This window comes from Coenobita brevimanus, chromosome 64 (genome assembly GCF_032717465.1).
Source record: "Coenobita brevimanus isolate Jiangsu-jjx chromosome 64, ASM3271746v2, whole genome shotgun sequence".
In the NCBI taxonomy this organism is placed as follows: domain Eukaryota; kingdom Metazoa; phylum Arthropoda; class Malacostraca; order Decapoda; family Coenobitidae; genus Coenobita; species Coenobita brevimanus.
Genome location: NC_137017.1, coordinates 10,374,996 through 10,402,091, shown reverse-complemented (window position 1 = coordinate 10,402,091; position 27,096 = coordinate 10,374,996). Strand labels below are relative to the sequence as shown.

At 41.9% G+C, this 27,096-nt stretch overlaps 1 protein-coding gene across 3 annotated transcripts in view; it reads right to left on the bottom strand.

The window, feature by feature from the left end:
* Ide (Insulin degrading metalloproteinase) overlaps positions 1-26,812 on the bottom strand; it is a 111,609-nt gene extending 84,797 nt beyond the window's left edge. For all 3 annotated transcript variants that reach the window (XM_080276195.1, XM_080276197.1, XM_080276196.1), the window contains exons 1-3: positions 26,601-26,812; positions 17,787-17,968; positions 373-580 (exon numbers count right to left, since the gene is read on the bottom strand). In XM_080276195.1, coding sequence (XP_080132321.1) covers positions 373-580; positions 17,787-17,968; positions 26,601-26,770 — 560 coding nt within the window. In that variant the 5' untranslated portion in view covers positions 26,771-26,812. The remainder of the gene's footprint in view (positions 1-372; positions 581-17,786; positions 17,969-26,600) is intronic.
* Positions 26,813-27,096: the final 284 nt, after the last annotated feature.

Genomic DNA, 27,096 nt, shown 5'->3' with positions numbered 1-27,096 from the left:
GCATCATGCATTGCTGGAACTGCCATACTCTGACAGGTATTTGTTGAGTTATCAGAAAAGGCTGGATGACTCCGTCGCTGACACCTGTCCACGATGGAACACAGCATCCCGCAGCATAGAGTACATTGTGGAAGACTCCACTGCACACAATTGCCTGTGCCAACAACACAACATACACTCCTTGAGAGCTCTGTGGGAAAGCCCGGTCTTGGTTATGGCCTTCCTTAGGGACTTAGGGCTGTTTGGCCAGACTGCCCAAGGAACAATTACTACTACTACTACTACTACAACCACTACTACTGACACTACTACTACTACTACTACAACATGACAAACAAAAACACATAACAAGGAGTTAATGCAGAGTCTTACCTATCAAGGGCCCCAGCAAAGGCCTCAGGAGCCACGTCAAAATAATAGTTGGTGTGGTCGGCTGCAGTGTATGCATTGCTGGAACCGCCATGCTCTGACAGGTATTTGTTGTATTCATTCTCACATGGGTACTTCTGTGTCCCCATGAACAGCATGTGCTCACAGAAATGTGCCAGGCCAGGCAGCTCCAGGGGATCAGACATGCTTCCTAAGTTAATAATAAGAGTAAAAATCATCATCATCATCATCAGCATCGTTGTCATATTCTCTTTTCCCACTCATAGGTAAGATGAGGTAGCATACAAAAAATAAATAAATAAAATAAAGGTACAGTATAACTAATCAACAGCAATAATAATAATAATAAATAATAATAATCCATCCATAATCCATCATCCAATCCTATGCCACCCCACGAAAAGCATAGGAGCCCGGGGCTAGGCAAGTTGGTCCTGACATTTAAGATGGGAGTGACCAGCCTCACTCATCCCTGAGTGGCATTATATGAGCAATAAACTCCAACCGTCCCTTGGATATAAAACTGCACTGGCTCAATCCGATTGGAGTGCCTAAATTGCCCATTAAACCGCCAGGCGCCACAGTTTGGTTATATGGTTACCATCCAGCGCAGTAAATGGTTTTCTGGTGCACAGGAAACCATTTGGCTTGTCGCTCAGTGTAACTGAAGACAGAAGGAGGAGGAAAAAATGAAGGAAATAATGATAAAAGAGGAAGGATGGTAAGAAGGAAGAGAGGAACGGGCAGGCACCCGAGAGCAGCACTACATCAAGTGAGTGGATGGTGAGTGCTCCCACCAACCACTAATAATAATAAAAATAAAAATTAATATTAATAATATTAATAATAATAATAATAATAAAACCAATGATGACAATAATAATCTAGCTATCTATCTATAGCCAGATGTCTTAATCCCGTAAAGCGGTGGTCCTCAACTTTTTGTACACTTCAGGACACATTTACCAATGTTAACAGGGTATAGTGGAGGGTGCCAGAAAAAAAAATAAAAAATAAAAATAAAATCACACACACACACACACACACACACACACACACACACTTTTTTTTTTCTTTTAATGCAAGGAAGAAAGCACCAAAGGCCAGGAGCACACAAACTGTTCCCTCCAAGAAAAAATTGAAACAATGCAAAAGAGAGCCAAAAGCAAGATCCATTCATTTTGAGATGCCAGGACATACTGCGTTTGAAAGACTGGAGATCATAGGAAGTACGAAATACAGACAGAGGGAGACAGTTCCAGAGTTGACCTGTTGCATACATGAAGGACTGGGAGTAACGGATAACTCTTGCATTAGAGACGTGGAAAAAAAAGCGATGAGAGTTTGTTGCTAGATGGGTGCTACGCACAAGTTGTAGAGGTGAAGGGATGCAAGCTGACAGTTCATAGAAGCACCGACCATTGAAGTAGCGATAGAAAAGAGATAAAGATGCAACAGTGCGGTGAAGAGACAGAGGTTGAAGGGAGCCAGTAAGAGGAAGAGAGTTAAATGAGACGAAAAGCCTTTGACTCCACCCTATTGAGAGGAGCTGTATGCAAGGAGCTTCCTCACACATGACAGTTGTACTCTATACGAGGGCAAATAAAACCTGTGCATAAAGCCAAAAACCGTGCAGGGGTAAAGAAGGAACGGAGTCGGCCTAGCACACCTAATCTCTTAGAAGCAGATTTTACAAGAGATGTAATGTGATCTTTCCAAGATAAACCCCGAGTGAATGAAACCCTAAGCATGTTCAAGATGATGCAGGATTGCGCTAGATATTATTAAACACTAGTGGGTACTCCCATGGAAGATTTTGTCAGGTTGATAGGTGTAAAAACTAAGTCTCTGATGCATTAAAAACAACAAGATTATTTTTGCCCCAATCAGAGATACGACCCAAGTCAGACATTAGGTGTGCCATAGCCTCATCCCTTGTTTGTTAAGTAACTGCTGAGATGGGAGTTGTGGAAACCGAATGGAAAGGTGAAGGGTGGAATCATCAGCGTACGATTGGATTGGGTTAGATGTACACCTTACAAGGTCATTGACGAATAAAAGGAAGAGTTGGTGATAGGACAGAGCCCTGACAAACACCACTATTGATAGATCTAGGAGAATGATGGCCGTCTACAACAGAGGCTATAGAACGACAAGAAAGGAAACCACAGATGAAGGCAAAGATAGGAGGGTAGAAACCGTAAGAGGGCAGTTTGGAAATAAAAGATTTATGCCAGACTCAATCAAAAGCCTTTGAGATGTCAAATGCAATGGCAAAGCTTTTGCCAAAGTCCCAAAAGGAGGATGGCCAGAAGTCTGAAAGGTATTTTTTTTTTTTTTTAATAACAATGGAGGAAGGAAAAACAAATGAATAAAAAAAAAAAAATACTCCATAAACCAGATTACTGGTGTCCTCTATTCATAAAATATCTATAACAGTTAGACTTGAACAGCTGTGGGTTGAAATTTGGAGGGAAACAACTCTGGGGAAGCAAGTTCCAGAGAGATGCAGTTCGGAGAATGAAAGAATTCTGATAGGCAGAAGTTTTGCAATATGGCTGAGTGACATTCCAGTCATGAGCACTACCAGATGCCCGTGTAGCATGAGGGAAGGCATGGAGAGGTGGCACCATGGATCCAACTTCGTCTGAGCATTTGCCATAAAAATATCTGTAAAATAATGCAAGGGAGGCAACATTCCTTCTTACCTGCACGGGAGGTAGCTTATTTGTAATGGCAGGGTTGTTAATAATTCTAACAGCTTTGTTCTAAATTTCGTCTAGTTGTTTTAATGCAACCTCTCCACATCCATTCCACAAGGGTGAGCAATATTCAAGCTGAGAGCGCACATGACTCTTATAAATTATAGCCAACTGCTCATCAGTGAAGAAGTTACGGACTCTGTACAATATTCCAAGTTTTTTTAAGGTGGTATCAGCAAGTGATCTAACATGAGAGGTCCAGCTGAGGGCATTGTTAAGCGAGATGCCAAGAGTTTCAATACTTTTGGAGATGGGAATACTAGCAGCACTGAAGGTAATGTACGAATTTGGCAACATCTGTCTATTAGTAAATTGTACAGTAATCCCTGTACTTTCCGGACGCCCACTTTCTGGACATCCCCACTTACCGGATTTTGTGGGCATGGACCTTCGGAACCCAAAAATGGCCAAAAAAAAGAAAAAAAAATTCCCCCAAAATCTTAGTTTTTCCCCACCCGTAATTTGAAATTGCCGCGCGGCGCCGAGCAGCTGTTACACCATGGACCCTTCACCCCTTCCTTCCTCCCCCCTCCCCCCTCCCCTGTCAGGGTTGCCATTTCATATTTTTCATTACCAAATGTGGGTTAATTTGGTAATGAAAAATTCGTTTGGTAATGAATCAGAATAATGCAATACCAAATGGATTTTTCACATGTATGAGGATACACAGGATGGAGATGGTGGATTGTTTGCTCTCTCTGATTAATCTGCTAGCCAACATAGCGTGAAAATAATCAACTTGTTGTTAATCATAAGAAGAGTGATTACATGTATTTCCACTTGTATATATAATTAGTGAAGAATAAATGCTAGCTTTACGAATTTGATAATGAAAAGTTAAATTTGGTAATGAAAATTAAGGAGTTTGGTAATGTGGCTGTTGCAATCTGGCAACTCTGTTACCCCATCATCAACAGTTATAGCCTAACTCCGATTGAGAGCAGATGCTTATCGCAATGATAGACACACATGCTCATTTTTTGTGAATACACAGTGAATAAACTGCAATACCTCACTGCTACACCACACAGGAATTTACAGTGTTGTGCAGTGTTAAGAAATTAGAATTTAGAGTGCAAAAGATTAGTTGTGAAGTGCATATTGGCGGTTGAAACTGGCGGTTGAAAGTGGCGCGGTGCAGTTAAGAACAATGTGCAGTGTTAAACAATTATAACTCACAGTGCAAAGAATTAAGTGCAGCACAACACTGGATTACAGTACGTGCTTCAAGAGCATTTTCACCACTGCCAAAGCCAGAGAAGGCGGCCACAGCCGTGCTGTAAGTACCCTGGGTGAGGTACAGCCACTTCTAACTCCGCATTCTTTGGTTCCTTTTCATTTATTTCATGCTTTATGTCCATTATTGGTGTGAATAGAGTCTTAAATAGGTTTCAACAGGTGCTATGCATGTCCGGTAGGGAGTTATTTAGGTGGCTTTCAAAGTTAGGCTGGGTTAGGGTCCTTAAGTACCAGTCCAGGAGGCAGGGGCCCACTTTCCGGACAGAACCACTTTCCGGACATGCCTTTGGCTCTATTACATCAGATAGTGGAGGGATTACTGTACTGGTATTTAGTTTTACTAGCATTAAATGAGACAAGGTTGTTTTGTCCCCATTCACTGATCACAGATAGGTCTTGATTTATGGAGATGGCTGTACTGAGTTGAGAGGTAGAGATATTAGACTTTGTAAATGGGTGTCTGAGTGTGAATGAACTATGTAGTGTTGAGTCATCTGCGTATCAGTGGATGGGATTGTGGGTGACAGATAAGAGATCATTAATATGAACCAGGAATAAGGTTGGTGCCAGAACTGACCCCTGCAGCACGCCAGGGTTGAGTGAAAATTGGAATATACATCATCTACTTTTACTCTTATTTTCCTGTCACTAAGATATGAAGAAATCAAAGGAACAAAAGACGTTAGTCCATAGCAGGGGAGTTGGACGGCAGGGAACGGTGCCATACTCTGTCGAAAGCTTTAGAAATACCAAGACCTACTGCATGAGTTTCTCCATGTATATCAATTGATTGATGGATTGCATGAGTTAAGAGACTGAGTATGTCAAAGGTGGATCTTTCGTGGTGAAAACCATATTGTCTATCACTAATTAAGTTGTTGGATTCAAGATATTTAACAATTTGCTTATTATTTAAAGTTACAAATGCCATACCAAGAGAAGATGTGACAGCTATTGGTCTGTAATCAGAGGGGTCAGAGGAACTTCCTTTCTTCGGAACTGGGTGGATAATGGCTTCTTTCCATGAATTTGGGAATAAAGAAATATGTATGCATAGTCTGAATAATTTTGCTAGAACAGAAGCAAGTTCAGATGGAATCTCTAATTGGGTACTGAAGGAATGTAGAGAACAACTGGCTGATAAGATTCACAGTTTAATTATGTGTTCTCTGGAAGAGGGGAAAGTGCCTCAAGAATGGAAGAGGGCAAATGTGGTGCCAATTTATAAGGAAGGAAACAGGGAAGAACCCCTGAATTATAGACCAGTGTCCCTAACCAGCATGGTTGCAAAATTGTGTGAAAGAATTCTGAAAGATAGATGGATAAAATATCTCGAAGAGATGAATATTTTAGCTAATGGTTTGGATTTAGAAGTGGAAGGTCATGTGTTTCCAACTTGTTGAGTTTTTACTCAAGAGCAATTGAGGTGCTACAGGAAAGAGACGGTTGGGTGGATTGTGTGTATTTAGATTTGGAGAAGGCCTTCAACAATGTACCCCATAAGAGACTAATGTGGAAACTAGAGCATATAGGAGAACTGAAGGGGAACCTCCTGGAATGGATGAGAGACTTTTTGAGAGACAGACAAATGAGGACAGTAATAAAGGATAGGATGTCAGGATGGAGGAAAGTAACAAGTGGAGTCCCACAGGGCTCGGTGTTGGCACCAGTAATGTTCCTGATGTATGTAAATGATATGGCAGATAGAGTGAACAGTTATACAAGTCTGTTTGCTGATGATGCAGAGATCTTGAGGAAGGTAGAGGTTAAGGAGGATTATAAAATGCTGCAGGAGGATCTGGATAGGATACACGAATGGAGCCGGATATGGGAAATGAAATTCAATGCAAAGAAATGTAAAATATTGGAAATGGGTAAAAGTACCAAGAGGCCATCATTGAATTATTTGATGGGTAATGAACCAATCACAAAAGCGAGAGAAGAGAAAGATTTAGGAGTGCTGGTCCAGGACAGATTGTCACCTGAGAAACACATTAACAAGGCAGTTAGAGAGACGTATAAACTCCTAACTAATATAAGAGTAGCTTTTCATTATTTGGATGAGGAGATGATGAAAAAATTGATAGTGGCCATGATCTGCCCCAGGTTAGAATAAGCAGCAGTAATGCAGTCCCCAAACAAAAAGAAAGATATAAACAAGATTGAGAGAATACAAAGAACAGCAACCAAAACGGTCCCCAGTCTGGCAGATCTGTCGTACAGAGAGAGACTGGAAAAGCTGGATTTGCCTTCCTTTGAAGACAGGAGAAAGAGAGGTGACATGATTGCAGTGTTCAGGACCACGGTGAGAGTAGATAAAATTGATAAAGACGATCTGTCTTCATGGGATAAGAGAGTAACAAGAGGACACGGAATGAAACTGAAGAAGCCAAGCTGCTTGAAGGATATCAAGAAATATGGTTTTCCTTATAGATGTACAGACCTGTGGAATAGCCTGGACAAAGAGATCGTCCAGTCTAAAAAGTTAAACGAGTTTAAAGCTAAATTTGACTTACTAAGAAACAGAGACGGGACCCCACAAGCGTAGTTCATTTCCTGTATATCACAATTAGGTAAATACTTCTTCAAAACAACTGGCAGAATTCCATCTGGGCCTGGAGCTTTGTTGGTAAGTAAATTGTCTAGGATGAATTTTACATATCTTGTCTGTATTTTAAGTGGGGAAATTTCAGGACAGTCAAGTTCTAGTACTGGGACATTCTGGTTGGTATCGTCTATGGTAGAGTTTCTGGCAAATGTACTGGCAAAAATATCCTTTCTCCCATGCGGGTCAGTTGTAATATCGCCATCTGAAGATTTTAGTGGAGGAATGGAAGATGACTTGTTAAAGTTATTACTGAAAGAATTAAGAGTTGACCAAAATATTCTCTTGTCATTAGGGTTGTTAAGTAGTTCTGATGCTTGCTTTTGAAGAAAGTTTGATTTAGCTAGATTTATTACAGCTTTTGCATGATTTCTAGCAATAGTAAATTGAGAGTGATTCAGATGTTTTTTATTTTAAGTAAGAGTTATATGCTAATGACCTTTGGGCTGTTGCTCTGGCACAGTTGCCATCAAACCATTTTGGAGAGTTCGATCTTTTAGTGAACTGTTGACTTGGTATGAATACCTGTAAATCCATACCAGCTAGTATTAAGTCGCAAAATGTGGGACTGGGTAGAATTGGGATCACCAGAGAAGAAAGACTGCCATGGAATGTCAGCAAGATAATTTCTAAATCCATCCCAGTTTGCCCTATCAAAGTGCCATCGGCTCACCCTGACAGGCTCAGAATGCAGTGGTGTAGGGGGGTTAACTAATGAGGCTTTGGTGAGATTGTGGCCAGAGGATCCAAGTGGTGACAATACCTCTATCCTGTATTGATCTGGATTATTTGTCAAGAATAAATCAAAGAGATGGGCATCATGGTCAGGATTATCAGGTATCTTGGTTGGTTGCTTTACCAGCTGGGTGAGATTAAACAATTCAGCAAACAGCTCGCACTCTAGACCAGCGTCGTCAGTCCCGGCAGAATGCAATAACCATTCAGCGTTATGAGGAACACACTGAGGTGGTTTGGCCATGTGGAGAGGATGGAGGATGAAAGACTGACGAAGAGAGTGTATGTGAGTGAGGTGGAGGGGGGAAGAGGGAGGGGGAGGCCGAGGATGAGATGAAGGGATGGGGTGGAGAGGTATATGAGAGAGGGGGGTGTGAGTTGGGAGCAGGGCAGTGAAATGGCGGGGGACAGGGTGACTTGGAAGCAATTTGTTTGTGGCCACCCCAAACGGGATTGAGGCGTCTGGCAATAGACAGATAGATAGAAAATCACCCAAAATGGTAATTTCAGTGCTAAGGACAAGGTTAAGGTTACTCAACTGTGTGGATATGGAATCAAATACACTGGGTTCCGAAGAACCACTGGGGGAGCGATAAACTACACAAATATCTATCTATCTAATCTATCTAATGCCAGATGCCTCAATCCCGTTTGGGGTGGCCACAAACAAATCGCCTCCAAGTCGCCCTGCCCTCCGCCATTTCACTGCCCTGCTCCCAACTCACACCCCCCTCTCTCATATACCTCTCCACCCCATCCCTCCATCTCATCCTCGGCCTCCCCCTCCCTCTTCCCCCCTCCACCTCACTCACATACACTCTCTTCGTCAGTCTTTCACCCTCCATCCTCTCCACATGGTCAAACCACCTCAGTGTGTTCCTCATAACGTTTCCTATCACATCCACATCCACACCACAACACTCCTTTATATCCTTATTCGTCAGCCTGTCTCTCCATGTGACTCCACAGGCTCCTCTTAAATAACTCATTTCCACTGCTCTCACTCTTGACTTGTGTCCTTCCAACAATGTCCAAGCTTCACTTCCGTACGTTAGAATTGGTATCACAATACTGTCATGTAGTAACTTTTTCACTTCCATGCTCACTTCCCTGTTTCTTATCACTGCTTTCAAAGAACCAGCAACCTTTCTTCCCTGCTGTACCCTTTCAAGCACTTCACCCTCCAAACCTCCATCCTCACTCATCACACTACCCAAGTACTTAAACGTACTCACATTTTCCAATTCCTCACCAACCAACCTCGCTGTACATTCACTGACTTCACCTCTCTCAAAGACCATCACTTTACTCTTCCCTACATTCACCTTTAGATTCCGTTTCTTACACACTCTCTCAAACTCATCCACCAAGCCTTGCAGCTCCCCTTCGTCTTCACTCAACAACACAGTATCATCTGCAAACCATAGTACAGGGAGTTTCCAAACACTATCCTCTCTCACCAGGGCCACTCCAACATCCACTACCCTACCTTGTACCTCTTTTATTACCTCATCCATGTACAGATTCAACAACCATGGAGACATGACACATCCCTGTTTCAACCCAACTTTCAAAGAGAAAAATTCACTTAGTTCACCATCCACACACACTGCAGCATTCGCACTATCGTACATACTCTTCACAGCATTCAACAACTTCCCATCTACTCCATATATTCTTAACACTTTCCACAATCCTTGCCTATCCACCCTCTCATATGCTTTCTCGAAATCCATGAAAGCCGCATACAACTTCTTTCCCTTCTCTAGAAACTTTTCCACTAAAGATCTAAGAATGAATATCTGATCTACACAACCTCTTCCCTTCCTAAAGCATCCCTGTTCTTCTCCAACTAATTTCTCTGTTCTTTCTCTAACTATGTCAATAAGTATCCTACCATACACTTTTCCTATTATACTAAGAAGACAAATGCCCCTATGATTACCACACACTTCTTTTTCCCTTTTTCCTTTGTACAAGGGAATAATTATACCTGACTTCCAATCCTCCGGGACTCTACCTTCCTCCCAGGCCAATCTGCACATCTTCCACATCCATTCTACTACAATCTCTCCCCCATGCTTCAGCATTTCACCACACACTCCATCAATTCCTGGGGCTTTCCCCGATTCAACTTTCTTCATTGCTTCCACAACTTCTATCCTACTGATTTCTTCCTGTCTTCTCACCTCCCTCCTTCTCCCAGCCATTCCCCAGCCACTTATACTCGCATTCCTTCCATCCTCTATGTTCAACAATTCCTTAAAGTGTTCTCTCCATCTGCTCACTTCTTCTCCCTTCTCCACTAGTAATCTACCATTTTTATCTTTCACTCCCCTGCTAACTTCACTTCCACCCTGTCTTACTCTTTTCACCTCTTTCCAGAACATTTTCTTACAGTCCCTCCACTTTACACTCAAATTCCTTCCAAATTCCTCATCTATTCTCTTCTTACTCTCTCTTACTGTTCTTTTCACCTTTCTCTTTCTTTCTACATATAACTCTCTCTTCCACCTCTCAACTTCTTCCACGCCCCTATTTCTCATCCATTCATTGTATGCTTTCTTCTTTTGTGCCACAGCCTGTTTCACCTCTTCAGTCCACCACGCTGTTTCTTGCACCCCCCTCCGTCTTCTCTTCCTTCCACACACCAAATCACATGCTGCACATATTTCTTCTGTAAATATCCTACACACACCTTCCACGTCTCTCATCTGCTCCAATTCATATTTGCCCAATCGTTCCTCCACTTCTCTCTTATACTCTGCCTTTTTCTCATCCTCTTGTAACCTTTCCACTCTCCTTGCAACTACTCCTTCTTCTCGTCTTTCCCTTCTTCTACACAAATATATTTGGTAATATTTTGACAGTTTAGTTTATACAATGAGTACTCAACACTGGATGAGGTGAAGTTTAAAACAGTGTCAACTGCCTATTGGGATTTGATATAACAACAGGTGTCGCCCTTGTTACGGAGGTTTGTAAGGAGATGGTAACCGGGAAAACAAAATGGGGATACATCAGTAGAGGGTGAGATTTGTGGTTCTGTGACGAAAAGGGCCAAAGGGGATATGGACTGAAGGAAAAAATGAACTGAGTTTAAATTTGTGGTACGGCCACAGATGTTGGTGAAGAATAAGGCCGCACTTTCACCTCTTCGCTGGCGAGCACTAGCAGAAATAGCAACAGTCGCTGCCGGCACAGTCACTTGGCGACCGGGAGGACCCTGTGCCACCAGCCCTACCCTGCCGGTGGTGGCAATCCGAGGTACCACCTTATATGATAGAAACATTGCAGCGGCCATTACTAAAGAGAGTGGATAGGTGTGATATGTTAGGCACATGCAGTGTGGTGTAGACAGTTGAAGGTAAAGGTATTAAGAGACCATGCTGGCCTACTCTCTGTGTAAGTGAATGCACTGAAAATGTTCAGCAAAGGGGGATGGTCAGGATTAAGTTCTGAGGGCCGGTGAAACAGGAGCTCCAGCTCTCCCTATCACCAGCTTACCATCCACCTCGGGAGTACTGCCCTGTTCGACTGGTGCTACAGTCTGATTGCCAGTGAAGCGTCCCTGACGGAACCCATACTGACGATCAGAAAGAATGTTGATGGGAAAGATGCTTTAAAATTTTCTGTTGAGAACAGACTCAGAAACTTTTGAGACACACGATGTTAAAGCAACTGGATAGTTCGAGGACTGAGAATAGTCACCCTTCTTTGGGATGGGCTGAATGAGAGCAAACTTCCAGCAAGAAGGAAAGGTACAAGTTGATAGACAAAGGCAAAAAAGTTTACCTAGGCAGGGTGTACAGATCTTGACGACAACATGAGGGACTCCATCAGACCCATATGCCTTGTTAGTATTGAGGTCAGTGATCGTAGGAAGTACATCAGCCGAAGAAATTTTAATGTCAGCCATGAGGAAGTCTGAGGGGGGAAGTGATGGAGGAACAGCACTGGAATCGTCTAAGGTGGAATTGGAGAATAAAGTCTGAGCGAAGAAATCTGCTTTATCAGTAGAAGAAATAGCTACAGAGCCATCAGAGTAGAAGAGAGGAGGGAAGAATAATGAGGTAAAGTTGTTAGAAAGGTTTTTGGCAAGGTGCCTGAAGGAGCGGGAAGAATTTGAGTTGCAGAGTTGAGAGCATTTAGTACAGATGAAATTATTTTTAGCAGGGCGAAGAACAGACTTAGCACGATTTCAGGCTGAAACGTAAAAAAGATGATTCAGGGGTGGGTTGCCTCCGGTACCTTTTATAGGTCTTCTCTTTGCTGTGGACAGCATTAGAACAAGCGTTATTAAACCAAGGCTTTATCACATTAGTCAAAGGATATGAGAAGGGAATGTAGTATGCTTCCATGCCTGAGAGAATAACCTCCATAATGGACCGGGCACACTCAGATGGCTTTCAGCCATGGAAGCAATAATCATTCCAGGGAAAATCAAAGAAGTAATGCCTGAGGGCCTCCCTATACGTAGCTCCAAAGTGACACAGTCGACGTTTCTTTGGAGGGTCCACAGGCCGTACTGAAGCGCAAGGACAAGGTAATAAGGTTGTGATCAGAAAAGCCCAACGGAGAGGAAAGATTAACAGCATAAGCAGAAGGATTAGTTGTAAGGAAGAGGTCAAGTATGTTGGAGCTCTCTCTAAGGAAGTCACGGATACGGGTAGAGTGCTGTACAAGCTGCTCTAGGTCATTAAGGATTGAAAAGATGTATACTTGTTCACCAGGTGGATCAGTGCATGGAGAGGAGAGCCAAAGGTGGTGGTAAACACTGGAATCTCCTAGAATGGAGATTTCAGAGAAATGATAAATGGATTGAATGTGTTCCAACGCAGATGTAAGATAGTCGAAGAGTATTTCAGAGTCAGTAGAATTAGGATATAAGTAAACAGTGCAGATATATACTGTATAGTCAGAGAATGAAAGGAGGGCCAAAGCCAGAGAGTAGAGAATTCAGAAGAATCAAGTTCGTGAACACGAGAGCAAGATAAGTCGTTGTGTACATATACACAACAGTCACCTTTGGCTTTGAAATGAGTATAGAGAATGTAGGATACAGAAACGGGTTTACTATCAGTTGCCTCAGACAGCTGAGTCTCAGTTAAGAAGAGAAGGTGAGGTTTTGAGGAGGAGAGGTGGTGTTCAATAGAGAGGAAGTTAGAGGAAAGGCTGTGAATGTTGCAGAAATGAATAAGAAGTGAGTCAGACGGTGGTTCCAGGCAGCTCGTTGCCCCCCCCCCCCGGGACTCTGAGGCTACGTTATTAGACAAGAATTGTGGAAAGTATTAAGAATATATGGAGTAGATGGGAAGTTGTTGAATGCTGTGAAGAGTATGTATGATGATGCTAAGGCTGCAGTGCATGTGGATGGTGAACTAAGTGAATTTTTCTCTTTGAAGGTTGGGTTGAAACAGGGATGTGTCATGTCTCCATGGTTGTTCAGTCTGTACATGGATGAGGTAATAAAAGAGGTACACGGTAGGGTAGTGGATGTTGGAGTGACCCTGGTGAGAGAGGAGAGTGTTTGGAAACTACCTGTACTGTTGTTTGAAGATGATACTGTGTTGAAGAGGAGAAGGTGAGGTTTTGAGGAGGAGAGGTGGTGTTCAATAGAGAGGAAGTTAGAGGAAAGGCTGTGAATGTTGCAGAAATGAATAAGAAGTGAGTCAGACGGTGGTTCCAGGCAGCTCGTTGCCCCACCCCCCCGGGACTCTGAGGCTACGTTATTAGACAAGAATTGTGGAAAGTATTAAGAATATATGGAGTAGATGGGAAGTTGCTGAATGCTGTGAAGAGTATGTATGATGATGCTAAGGCTGCAGTGCGTGTGGATGGTGAACTAAGTGAATTTTTCTCTTTGAAGGTTGGGTTGAAACAGGGATGTGTCATGTCTCCATGGTTGTTCAGTCTGTACATGGATGAGGTAATAAAAGAGGTACACGGTAGGGTAGTGGATGTTGGAGTGGCCCTGGTGAGAGAGGACAATGTTTGGAAACTACCTGTACTGTTGTTTGAAGATGATACTGTGTTGTTGAGTGAAGACGAAGGGGAGCTGCAAGGCTTGGTGGATGAGTTTGGGAAAGTGTGTAAGAAACGGAATCCTAAAGGTGAATGTAGGGAAGAGTATAGTGATGGTCTTTGAGAGGGGTGAAGTCAGTGAATGTACAGTGAGGCTGGATGGTGAGGAATTGGAAAATGTGAGTACGTTTAAGTACTTGGGTAGAATGATGAGTAAGGATGGAGGTTTGGAGGGTGAAGTGCTTGAAAGGGTACAGTAGGGAAGAAAGGTTGCTGGTTCCTTGAAAGCAGTGATAAGAAACAGGGAAGTGAGCATGGAAGTGAAAAAGTTACTACATGACAGTATTGTGATACCAACTCTAACGTATGGAAGTGAAGCTTGGACGTTGTTGGAAGGGCACAAGTCAAGAGTGAGAGCAGTGGAAATGAGTTATTTAAGAGGAGCCTGTGGAGTCACATGGAGAGAGGCTGACGAATGAGGATATAAAGGAGCGTTGTGGTGTGGATGTGGATGTGATAGAAAGCGTTAGGAGGAATACACTGAGGTGGTTTGGCCATGTGGAGAGGATGGAGGGTGAAAGACTGATGAAGAGAGTGTATGTGAGTGTGGTGGAGGGGGGAGAGGAAGGGGGAGGCCAAGGATGAGATGGAGGGATGGGGTGGAGAGGTATATGAGAGAGGGGGGTGTGAGTTGGGAGCAGGGCAGTGAAATGGTGGAGGACAGGGCGACATGGAGGCGATTTGTTTGTGGCCACCCCGAATGGGATTGAGGCGTCTGGCAATAGATAGATAGACAGATTTTTTCTAAAATTTTGAAAAGGAAGTGCAGTGTGTAGTGTGCATGTAGTTTGGTGTTGACAGTTAGAGAAACTTACATTGGAGAGCATGCTGGTCTACTCTCTGTGTTACTGAAACAGTGAAAAAGTTCAGCAAAAGGGGGATGGTCAGGAACTAGACCCAAGGGCTCATGAAACAGGAGCTCCAGCTCTCCCTGTCATCAGCTTTCCATCCACCTTGGAAGTACAGTACTGCTCTGCTTGACTGGTGCTACAGTCTACAGTAGGGCCTCGCAACTAGCGATCTTAAGACACTGATGAAACCTCGCTAGTCGTGAAACCACTATGGTCCTTTCACCGCAAGAAGTCCGTTCAGGGTGGGGCCCACCTGGTGAATCACCTCTAGCGATGCTGCCAAATCAACCGTAGTACATGCCTCTCTCTCTCTCTCTTATTTCCCACCTATGTGCTATTTGAAATTGTTTTTTATATTCTGTATATAATAAAGGAAGCTATATAGAACATTGAGTATCACTTTTTAGAATTATAACAACGATTTGAATGAATTCTACGACACGTGGCAGCGCTTTTTTCCCATGTTGCCACGCCGAGGTTGGCGAGGAACCCAGGGTCAGAGAGAGGATTAGGCCTACAGGGGAAACCTCTTAAAAATAAATTACGCCTAGACTTTTACCTCATAGGTGGTGTGGAAAAAAAGTTGAAAATAAATAATAAATACTGTATACTGTATACAATATATATATATATATATATATATATATATATATATATATATATATATACAGAGAGAGAGAGAGAGAGAGAGAGAGAGAGAAACAGGTGAGATGGGGGTAGGTAGGGAGACAGAGTGATAATCCGATAATTGGTGGTCAAATTGGCAATGTCGCACTCGGGGGAATTCCAACTTCTGCCACACCCTGAACGGACTTCTTGCTGCGAAAGGACCATAGTTTGGAGGCAAACTTTATATAGCAAAAAAAAAAAACAGACTGGAACATTTTGAACGTTCAACTGTTTTTCCATTTTTGTCGACTTTTATCTACTAAATAGTCACATTTTTATATACTTATTATAATTAATAGGACTTTGGGGGATGAAGTGTGTGAAAGGGTACAGCAGGGAGGGAAGGTTGTTGGTACACTGAAAGCAGTGATGAGAAATAGGGAGGTGAGTATGGAAGTTAAGAAGTCACTGCATGATAGTATGGTGATCCCTACCCTGATGTATGGAAGCGAGGCGTGGACCTTGCAAGAGGGGAACAAGTCAAGAGTGAGAGCAGTGGAAATGAGTTACTTGAGAGGAGCATGTGCAGTGACGTGGAGGGACAGGTTGACGAATGAAGAAGTGAAGGAACATTGTGGGGTGGATGTGGATGTGGTTGAGAAGATTAGGAGAAATACACTGAGGTGGTTTGGACATATGAAGAGAATGGAGAATGAAAGACTGACTAAGAGGGTGTATGTAGGTGAGGTGGAGGGAGGGAGAGGAAGGGGTAGACCGAGGATGAGGTGGAGGGATGGAGTTGAGAGGTATATGAGGGAGGGGGGGTGAGTTGGGGGGGGGGATGAGTTGGGTGGAGGGTAGTCAAATGGTGAGTGACAGAGCAACTTGGAGGCGTTTTGTCTGCAGCCACCCTTTGCGGGATTAGGGCGTCGGGCTATAGATAGATAGATAGATAGACAAAGCAATGGAAAGTCATCATTAAATGCTCAGAATGCAGTTTATTGAAAGAAAAAGTTGGGAGTTGGGAGTGCTCAAGCTTACTGGGAGTAAGTGCCACCACCACCATTGCCACCCTCCTCTCCACCATCGCCACCCTCTCGAGCAACAGCGTTTCTCCGTATCTCCTGTAGTATCTCATCATCACTTTCAAACCCTTCATTGTCGTTAGGTTCACCATCATTTCGACCACCAGCCACAGAAGCCATAAGTCTTGCAAAAACAGTGAACAATGGGGGTAGCCAGCTATAAAAAAACAGGGCAAGGTCACACTAACATTGCGATGGGCAGGACAACGGTGAATCAAAACACGCCATATGACTCGCTCACTACGTGCAGCTCACTCACTAGACGAGACTCGGTTGCTAGGAAAACGAGTGGAAATGTGCCTCGCGGCTTGATCGCTAGACGATGACTGCCACAGAGTCGCTAGTTTCGAGGTTTTCGTCGCAAGTTATGAGGCTGAAGACAGTTTCTATCCTGTCACTAGACCTGAAATGGCTAGTAAAAAAAAAACGTTAGCTACGGGGCCCTACTGTACTCCTACAAGTACATACATTACTCCCTTACTTATCCAGACATGCAGTACCTGGACGTGTTCATTATCCGGATGCTGGACTTTGGCTCTACTAAACCATTATTCCAATTTACTCACTATTATCTGGACATAAAAGTCCCCGAGAACTTTGGCCAGCCAGCCAATATGATCAAACTTTCAGTTTTGTGGCCACTGGCCTCTAACCCTGAGTGGGAAATAGGTCATAACCCACAACCTGAGCTAAAAAGTCTGTCTGCCCCTGTATTGAATGATCAAAATTGAGCACTAGTCCGATCACTCCCTATGAACCTCCGGCACCTGAGTAATACTGACCGTAACCCACAAGTGGTGTCAAAATGTCCTATGCATCCCCACCAAATGTCCAAAGTCACACGACCACCGGGATTAGTCTTTCCCAACTGTCATCGCACATCAAATTGGGGCCGCAAGCCTTAAGTCAGGTGAAAGCACCCGTCGGACTGTGTCATTCCCTTACTTTCAATATTAAGTCACAGTTGCATGAAATCCAATGGGTCTTAGTTATGAATACAAATGAGTCCTTGGTTGCCTGTCAAATGTACTCTTCAGTCTGATTATACCTGGCCTACACCAGAGCTGAATGAGGTTGGAGAGCTCTGTCAGGTTGAATTAAATATGTTAAAGGCTCAAACAATCATTCCTCACAATCTCTGACTCAATGATCAGGGCAAAAATATGTACTTTCCCAAATTAACATATTTAGGAGAGCTGATAGTACATGACAGTGCTTGGGAATTTCAGGTTTACATCTTGTGGATGTCAGTACATTCATACTGAAAATGTTTTAAGAGTAAAACACTCTCTCTCTGGGTTCAAAATAGGCAGCATTCCCTCCCTCCCTCCCACCCTCCCTCTCTCTCTCTCTCTCTGGATTCAAAATAGGTAGCATTCCCTCCCTTCCCCTCCCCCTCTCTCTCTCTCTCTCTCTCAGGACTCACCTATATGTACGTCAAGAGCCGCAGCAGACTTATCGGTGGCCGGGTCTGATATGAGCAGCACCTTCAGATCATTTTCCAATATTAAAGCACGATACTGTCGCTCATCTTCCTCAGACTTGACTATGTTATCCACATGGACTTTAATCCCCATGCTGCTGGACAAGCACACAGTCCGGTGGAGTCTGTAAGAGATCCTGATATGTTATGATACACTGGGTTGGACAGGATTTAAGTTCGGTTCATTTAGTTAGATCATGAACTGATTTAACCCCTTCAGACCAAAGAATTTCCTTTATTCTTATTATTGTCCATTCATCTAATTCCCCAATGTTAAACCCAAACAATTTCCCTGGCCTTAAAAGACCTCCCCACTATTGAAGAAAAGGGACTCTAGAATAATGAGCTAATGCAGTTGCTCTCTCATTCATCAGATTATCTTAACACTGAAAGGGTACTGGTATGGTAAAAGTAGACAGAAAAAATTCAAAAATAATAAAGATATGAATGTATATACATATAAGTAGCCTCAATCACAGTAGCAGCATCAATCAAAAGCCCTTGGCCTTTGATTGACGCATTATTTAGACAAAAGTGCACACTGTGAAGAGAACGGACTTCTGTGTGTTATTGACTAAGTTCAGTGCAAGACTTCATGAACAGTGTACTGCAAGTGCTTCAGGAAATCGTTCTTACAATCAGAGTCCGAGAGGAGGCGGTTATTCATCGAGGTGGCCAGGGACTTGCTGTAAGTAGCTAGAATGTTTCATACCGTACTTTTTTCCATACTATACTTACCTCATTTCACTCCTTAATGTCCTTTATTGGTGTGAATAGGGTGTTAGTAGCTATGCATGTGCAGTAGGAATGTGTTTTTCTGAGTTAGGCTAGGTTAGGGTCCATAAGTACCAGAATGTTTATTAATGTATGAACATACTTCTAAACCCTCATTTTATGTTTCTTTTGCATTTATTTCAGTCATTTATGTGTCTTATTGGTGTGATTTGGATGTTAAATAGGTGCTATGCATGTCCAGAGGGAGTTGTATAGGTGTTTCTCTGAGTTAGGGTCCATAAGTACAAGTCCATACGCTGGGGCCCAATATCCGGACAAAACCAATAACCGAACCTACCTATGGCTCTATTACGTCGGATATTGGAGTGATTACTGTATATCAGAAAAAGTCCGATAAAGCCAGAAGCAATCCAGACTGCCTGACCACTTCAGCTATGCTCACCACAATAAGGTAAATAAAAGACATGTTTATCAGTGTACAGTACAGTAATTTTATACATATATATTATACCATTTCATTAATGCAGTGAAGTTATAACACAGAACAGAACCACAATGGTAGTCATTCAAAACCGTTCATGCACTCCGGACTAATGTCTGATATATCGGAAGAAGTCCGGATTAGCAGGGGGAAGTCCGGATGTTGCTTTTATCGGAATTTCGCATTTTTCGGAATGGTTTGGGCCTCAATTAGTCTGCTATAGTGAGGTATTATTGTAATTTTTATGCTCTTTTTCTATACAAAGTTTTATTTATGTGACTGCTTGTTAAATTATGTTAATTCTATATGCTAAATAATTTACAGTGTTATGTAACGTAACTCCCCCAGTATCCCTGCTTGTCGTAAAAGGCGACTAAAAGGGTTGGCGGAGGGTTAGTGCCCCTCCCCGGAAAACAACTAACTAAAAAAACAAACAAGAAGCCTCGGACAAGGACTGACCAAACGATGACGACCCAGGACTGGACAAAGGACTTGGTAATGAGTACATGGAATGTAAGAGGAGCAAATGATGACGTGAAAGAGAGAGAGAGATTGTCCAGGTGCTTGAGGGTGCGAAAGTGGATGTATGTGGAATAACTGAAACAAAATGGAGAGGAGAAAGTGTGAGAGAATGGGAGTATGGATGGGGTATATGTGCAAGAGTAGATGAGAATGAGAGGGCAAAGGAAGGAGTGTGTATAGTTGTGAGTAAAAGATGGAAGAAGAGCATAAGACAGTATGGATCAGTTGGGTCAAGGATTGTGTGGGTAAAGCTGAAAGTTGGAATACAAATGTGGGCGATTGTGTGTGTGTATGCGCCAACTCAAGATCGTGCTAGAAGAGTGAGAGAAGAGTTCTGGACAAATGTGGAAGTGTGCATGGAAAAGTTTGGAAGGAATGAGAGAGTGTTTCTGATTGGTGATATGAATGGTAAAGTTGGTAATGTGAAGGTGGATGGAATAGTTGGTGAGTGGGGTGTGCCTGCCGAGATAGATGAGAATGGGAGTGCGTTAGTGGACATTTGTGCTGGGAGGGGGTTGGTGATAGCCAATACCCTCTTCAGGCATAAAATGATCCACAGGTATACATGGCGAGTGATGAGAAGGGTGGGTGGTGAAATGAATGAAAGGAAGGCAATGATTGATTATGTGTGCGTGGATGAAAGGATGCGAAGATGTGTAAAGGATGCAAGAGTGTATAGAGGTTGGGGGAGTGGACTTTCTGACCACTACTTGGTGGTGGCCAGAATTAGGATGCAAGTGAGAAGGGGAATAGAAGAAGGGAAAGATGAGAGGAAGGAGTAGTTGCAAGGAGAGTGGAAAGGTTACAAGAGGATGAGAAAAAGGCAGAGTATAAGAGAGAAGTGGAGGAACGATTGGGCAAATATGAATTGGAGAAGATGGGAGACATGGAAGGTGTGTGTAAGATATTTACAGAAGAAATATGTGCAGCATGTGATGTGGTGTGTGGAAGGAAGAGAAGACGGAGGGGGGTGCAAGGAACAGCGTGGTGGACTGAAGAGGTGAGACAGGCTGTGGCACAAAAGAAGAAAGCATACAATGAATGGGTGAGAAATAGGGGCGTGGAAGAAGTTGAGAGGCGGAAGAGAGAGTTATATGTGGAAAGGAAGAGAGAGGTGAAAAGATTAGTAAGAGAGAGTATGAAGAGAGTGGATGAGGAATTTGGAAGGAATTTGAGTGTAAAGTGGAGGGACTGTAAGAAAATGTTCTGGAGAGAAGTGAGAAGAGTAAGACAGGGTGGAAGTGAAGTTAGCAGGGGAGTGAAAGATAAAAATGGAAGATTACTAGTGGAGAAGGGAGAAAAAGTGAGCAGATGGAGAGAACTCTTTAAGGAATTGTTGAACGTGGAGGATGGAAGTACTGCGAGTATAAGTGGCTGGGGAATGGCTGGGAGAAGGAGGGAGGTGAGAAGACAGGAAGAAATCAGTAGGATAGAAGTTGTGGAAGCAATGAAGAAAGTTAAATCGGGGAAAGCCCCAGGAATTGATGGAGTGTGTGGTGAAATGCTGAAGCATGGGGGAGAGATAGTAGTAGAATGGATGTGGAAGATGTGCAGATTGGCCTGGGAGGAAGGTAGAGTCCCGGAGGATTGGAAGTCAGGTATATTTATTCCCTTGTACAAAGGAAAAGGGGAAAAAGAAGTGTGTGGTAATCATAGGGGCATTTGTCTTCTTAGTATAACAGGAAAAGTGTATGGTAGGATACTTACAGACAGAGTTAGAGAAAGAACAGAGAAATTAGTTGGGGAAGAACAGGGAGGCTTTAGGAAGGGAAGAGGTTGTGTAGATCAGATATTCATTCTTAGATCTTTAGTGGAAAAGTTTCTAGAGAAGGGAAAGAAGTTGTATGCGGCTTTCATGGATTTGGAGAAAGCATATGAGAGGGTGGATAGACAAGGATTGTGGAAAGTGTTAAGAATATATGGAGTAGATGGGAAGTTGTTGAATGCTGTGAAGAGTATGTACGATGGTGCAAATGCTGCAGTGCGTGTGGATGGTGAACTAAGTGAATTTTTCTCTTTGAAAGTTGGTTTGAAACAGGGATGTGTCATGTCTCCATGGTTGTTCAATCTGTACATGGATGGGGTAATAAAAGAGGTACAAGGTAGGGTAGTGGATGTTGAGTGGCCCTGGTGAGAGAGGATAGTGTTTGGAAACTCCCTGTACTATGGTTTGCAGATGATACTGTGTTGTTGAGTGAAGACGAAGGGGAACTGCAAGGCTTGGTGGATGAGTTTGAGAGAGTGTGTAAGAAACGGAACCTAAAGGTGAATGTAGGGAAGAGTAAAGTGATGGTCTTTGAGAGAGGTGAAGTCAGTGAATGTACAGAGAGGTTAGATGGTGAGGAATTGGAAAATGTGAGTACGTTTAAGTATTTGGGTAGTGTGATGAGTAAGGATGGAGGTTTGGAGGGTGAAGTGCTTGAAAGGGTACAGCAGGGAAGAAAGGTTGCTGGTTCCTTGAAAGCAGTGATAAGAAACAGGGAAGTGAGCATGGAAGTGAAAAAGTTACTACATGACAGTATTGTGATACCAACTCTAACGTACGGAAGTGAAGCTTGGACATTGTTGGAAGGACACAAGTCAAGAGTGAGAGCAGTGGAAATGAGTTATTTAAGAGGAGCCTGTGGAGTCACGTGGAGAGACAGGCTGACAAATCCGAATATAAAGGAGCGTTGTGGTGTGGATGTGGATGTGATAGGAAGCGTTATGAGGAACACACTGAGGTGGTTTGGCCATGTGGAGAGGATGGAGGGTGAAAGACTGACGAAGAGAGTGTATGTGAGTGAGGTGGAGGGGGGAAGAGGGAGGGGGAGGCCGAGGATGAGATGGAGGGATGGGGTGGAGAGGTATATGAGAGAGGGGGGTGTGAGTTGGGAGCAGGGCAGTGAAATGGCGGGAGACAGGGCGACTTGGAGGCGATTTGTTTGTGGCCACCCCAAACGGGATTGAGGCGTCTGGCAATAGATAGATAGATAGATAGATGTAACGTAAGACAACTCTAGCATGTTTTGATGTCTCCTAGTTGGTAATTGTTAACTGATGCCCCGTCGCGTTTGTGCTAGAAGTTTCTTGAGTAATGTAAGCTTATATAAGGATGGGGAAGAGAATAGTTCAAGTTTAGTTGGTCTTCAGTTCAGTTTGAGTGTAATGCAGTGTCAGTGTCTGTGAAGTTTGTATATTTTCAGTACTTGTGAAAATAGTGAAGTGTTGTCAGGCATTAAGTGTAACTGCAGTTAGTAAAGTTTGTATAGCTCCAGTGCTTGCGAGAATAGTGATGTGAAGTTGGAAAGCATTAAGTGTAATTATCTGGAAAATAAAGAGTGAACTTAAAATGCCAGTGTTTATTTACGACGCCTGAGCTGATCCTGTGTACTGTACACCTAAAGGCTGACCATAGGAAGAACAACTCACTGGGCAGCATCCTTCCTGTATTGCACTGCTGTTGTTGAAGCCTGTGGCAGTGTGGGGAGGGGAAGTAACAGTATTTTCCTGTTCGCTTTTCTGTTTCGTGTTTCTCCTCTTCCACCTCTGATCTCTCTCTGCCTGGCTCCTCTTCACTCTCAATTTTAGCCCTTCTTCCTCTACATCTTCGTTCTCAACTTCTTCAATCATCCTTTTCTTTCCCTGACCTTTCTTCTGAATTTTTTTTTTTTCATTTCTTTTTCTCTCTTTTCCATTTCCTCTATAAATTCATCACTTGTTATAACCCTTGCTGCTGGAATTATTCTCCTTCGAACCTTCTTCCCGGGAGGAGCTGCAGTGGATCTTACTGTAGACCTAACTGCAGCAGCAAGGATGTCTTCAAAATCTGACTCATTAGTTTGATAACAGAGCTAGACCACAATCACCCCAGCCATTAATTTTGACTGGGATGATTATGGTCAAAAAAAAAAAAAAAAAAAAAAAAAAAAAAAAGGGGATGAGCAAGAGCTTTTCTTACCGATATTGTTTTATGTGAAACTAGAAACAACAAACTATTTTATGACAATTTTTAAAGAGACTGACCCATTTAAATATGCGTAAGAACAAAGTTTAGCAAAAGTGCTGATTTTGTAAACAAAGTTCCCCGACACGTTAGTTTTGCACCATTTTCATCATATTTCCCTTCTGGTTCCTCAATTCTGTAACACATCGAATTTCACATTCATAATCACCCTGCAAATGTGAAAATAGTTGCTTTACTACACTGGGTGTTCAAAACTGCACATATGTTACATATCTAGACACCAGTGACCGAAATAGGAAGGTGTACCAAATTAACCTGGACCACTTGATGGTCCGAATCACCCCTGTCGACGCTATAAAGTATATATATCTATCTATCTATCTATCTATTGCCATATATATATATATATATATATATATATATATATATATATATATACAGTAGAACCTCTTTAGTCCGGACCCCTTTAATCCGGACTTCTGTTAATCCGGACAAAATTTAAAAATAATAAGCTCCCAAAATAATAAAGTCATTTTCAGTATCGGCGCGGAAAGCGATCGTCATTCGTTTAGTCTCGGATCACGCTAGGTCGCTACATGGGCGCCTGTTTAAACACACGCTAGCATTCGTTCCATCAACTAGTTCACCAACCATTTATATTTTTACGCTGTATTTCAAAAGTTAATCCTCCTTACCATGCCCTTTAATGCAAGTGTAGCTTCTGTAATGAATGAAGGTGTTAAAAGGAGGAGTTTGCTTACACAAAAATGGGTCAGAATATTCTGCAGTGTTTAGTGATTACTGTAGGTTATTTTTTGTACTTAAATGTGCTTTACTTGTACATCAAACATTAGCTTCTTGCCCATATGGGTGTTATCAATATACCAAAGATGACAATGTATTTTTTGCCTACATAAGTTTTATTTTTATTCCCAATATTACAGTTAATTAATTAATTTATATTTTTGCCTAGACGGGCCTCAGTCACTTATTACAATTTAAAATGTAGGCTAGTTTCTTGTCATGGCCTTACCTGTAAATTATGCAATACAAAACTATCTTACATGATTAGTTTTGTTATTTTAGTACCAGTATCCTTTCATCTTTTGCGGTTACGTAGGGTTGACATATGCTACATATGTTAATAATTAACAAACATACCATATGTAGATAGAGTTTGGTATGAACTGATGATTACCCTGATGGTCCGGACAATCTGCTAATTCGGACAACCCTTCCCCCCATATAGTCCGAATGAGAGAGGTTCTACTGTATATATATATATATATATTATATATTATATATTATATATATTATATATTTTATATATATATATATATATATATATTATATATATTATATATTATATATATATATATATTATATATTATATATATTATATATTTTATATATATATACTGCACCCTCAATAAATATATTTTAGGAAAGATATGACAAATACTGTACATGGTACAGGTGGAAATGGAGGTGGACTATAGAATCTAAGTAGATCAACAGCAAACCTGTGGATTTTATTGGTCTTTTGATGGGCAAGGCTTCCTCCAATGGTACCAGTACGGTACTTCTATTGTAGCTACTACAGTAACATGTTATTTTTACTCTAACTTGGCCCTAACACTGCCGTATGCCCATCTTGAATTTTCAGTCGTAGCAAAAGACTGATACCGTACTAAAATATTATGCTAGTCACGAAGTGCTATGGAAAAGATGCTGAGTTATAGCAATGTCTTTTTCTGCCACTGTTCTATATGAAATATCTTGCAAAAGTGTAAAAACCTAGGCCAGGTTAGCATGAAAGGAGTATAGTTGTTTCACCTCAACTCAGCCAATATTTTTGTTCTTTTATGGCTTTATAGCATGCACCAGTAGCTCTGTGGCAGAATAAGACTTGTGGTTAAACATCCTTCCCACAGCACTTTATGATTTCCATCATTCTGGTTTCATTCAAGTTACATATCAGTACTGAGGAAAGAGAGACAGCAAAATAAAACATAAAGGGGCAAATTAGCCACAATAATGGTGTCATTCCAGCCCAGTCTTACGAAATGTTTGGTATTGTAGGCTAATCAAGATAGACTCTTAACTGTTCAGTGTACTGTGCCTGGAGATGTAGGCTAGTTGGGTAATTTTAATCTGTACAATGACAATTCAGTTTAGCCAACACAGTCCCTGGCACAGTTGAAACATTATTTACTGACCATGTATCTACTGTGGTATGGTTCTACCTTGTTATCTCACTCTGTTTAGCCTAATACCAAAAAATGGTAATCAGCTAGTTAGGCTGTCAAACTGTTAAGATGCTACCAAATTATTAAATATAACTTGCATCAGCCCAAAAAAGAAACATAACCAGAATTTGATTTAAAAATGCACTCTCCATACCAATTGGTGTAGCAAAAAAAAAAAAAAAAAAAAAATCAATACTTCCCCACATCAAAAACATCAATATATATATATATATATATATATATATATATATATATTACAGATCAGAAGGAAAAATAAAAAAAAATAATCTATACACCAGACTACTGGCACAATCCATTCATAAAATATCTGTAACAGTTGGACTTGAACAGCTGTGGGTTGAAGTTCGGGAGGAAACAACTCTGGGGAAGTGAGTTCCAGAGTTGCGGTTTGGGGAATGAGAGAATTCTGATAGGCAGAAGTTCTCCAAAAATGGCTGTGTGACATTCCAGTCATGAGCGTTACCAGATTCCCATGTTGCACGAGGGAAGGCATGGAAAGGTGGCACAATGGACGCAACTTCGTCTCAGCATTTGCCATAAAAGTATCAGTAAAATAATGCAAGGGAGGCAACATTCCTTCGTACCTGTAGGGGAGGTAGTTTATTTGTAATAGCAGGATTAATAATTCCAACAGCTTTGTTCTGAATTTTGTCCAGTTCTTTTAGTGCAACCTCTCCACATCCATTATATATATATATATATATATATATATATATATATATATATATATATATATATATATATATATATATATATATATATATATATATATATATATATATATAGACTGCTAACTCACCAACCTGTAAGAAGCGAAGAGGCTAAGAGTCGTGGTCTTAACTATGAAACCAAGAGGCCGAGCCAGAGTCCGATATGTCGTGTCCTTACCAGTTCCACTGGCTGCCCTTATTATTCTTTTCCTGAACACTTGATGGCCATTACGAAAACAGCCTACGGCAACACGAATAACCATTGAAAATTTTGAGCTGCCACTGACTTACTTTTGTTTACTAGAACTCTTTAACTTGACCTTGGCGCATGCGCTCTGCCTCGTCCTATTTCATTCATGTAGGCCTATTCTTTGACTCAACTGGCACATATAATGTTGAATATTTAATATTATAATGTATCCTTGGAGAAAATTGTTATTCTAGGTGTTTTTAGGTCGACTTCTCGTCCTAGAAACACTAGCTGTTGAGCCGATAATTTCCAGCATAAGTCACTCCGTGCATATGACACCGGTCAAAGTTTTTCATTTAATTATTAATTTAAAAATCAGGATTTAGAGTGTAACTGTGC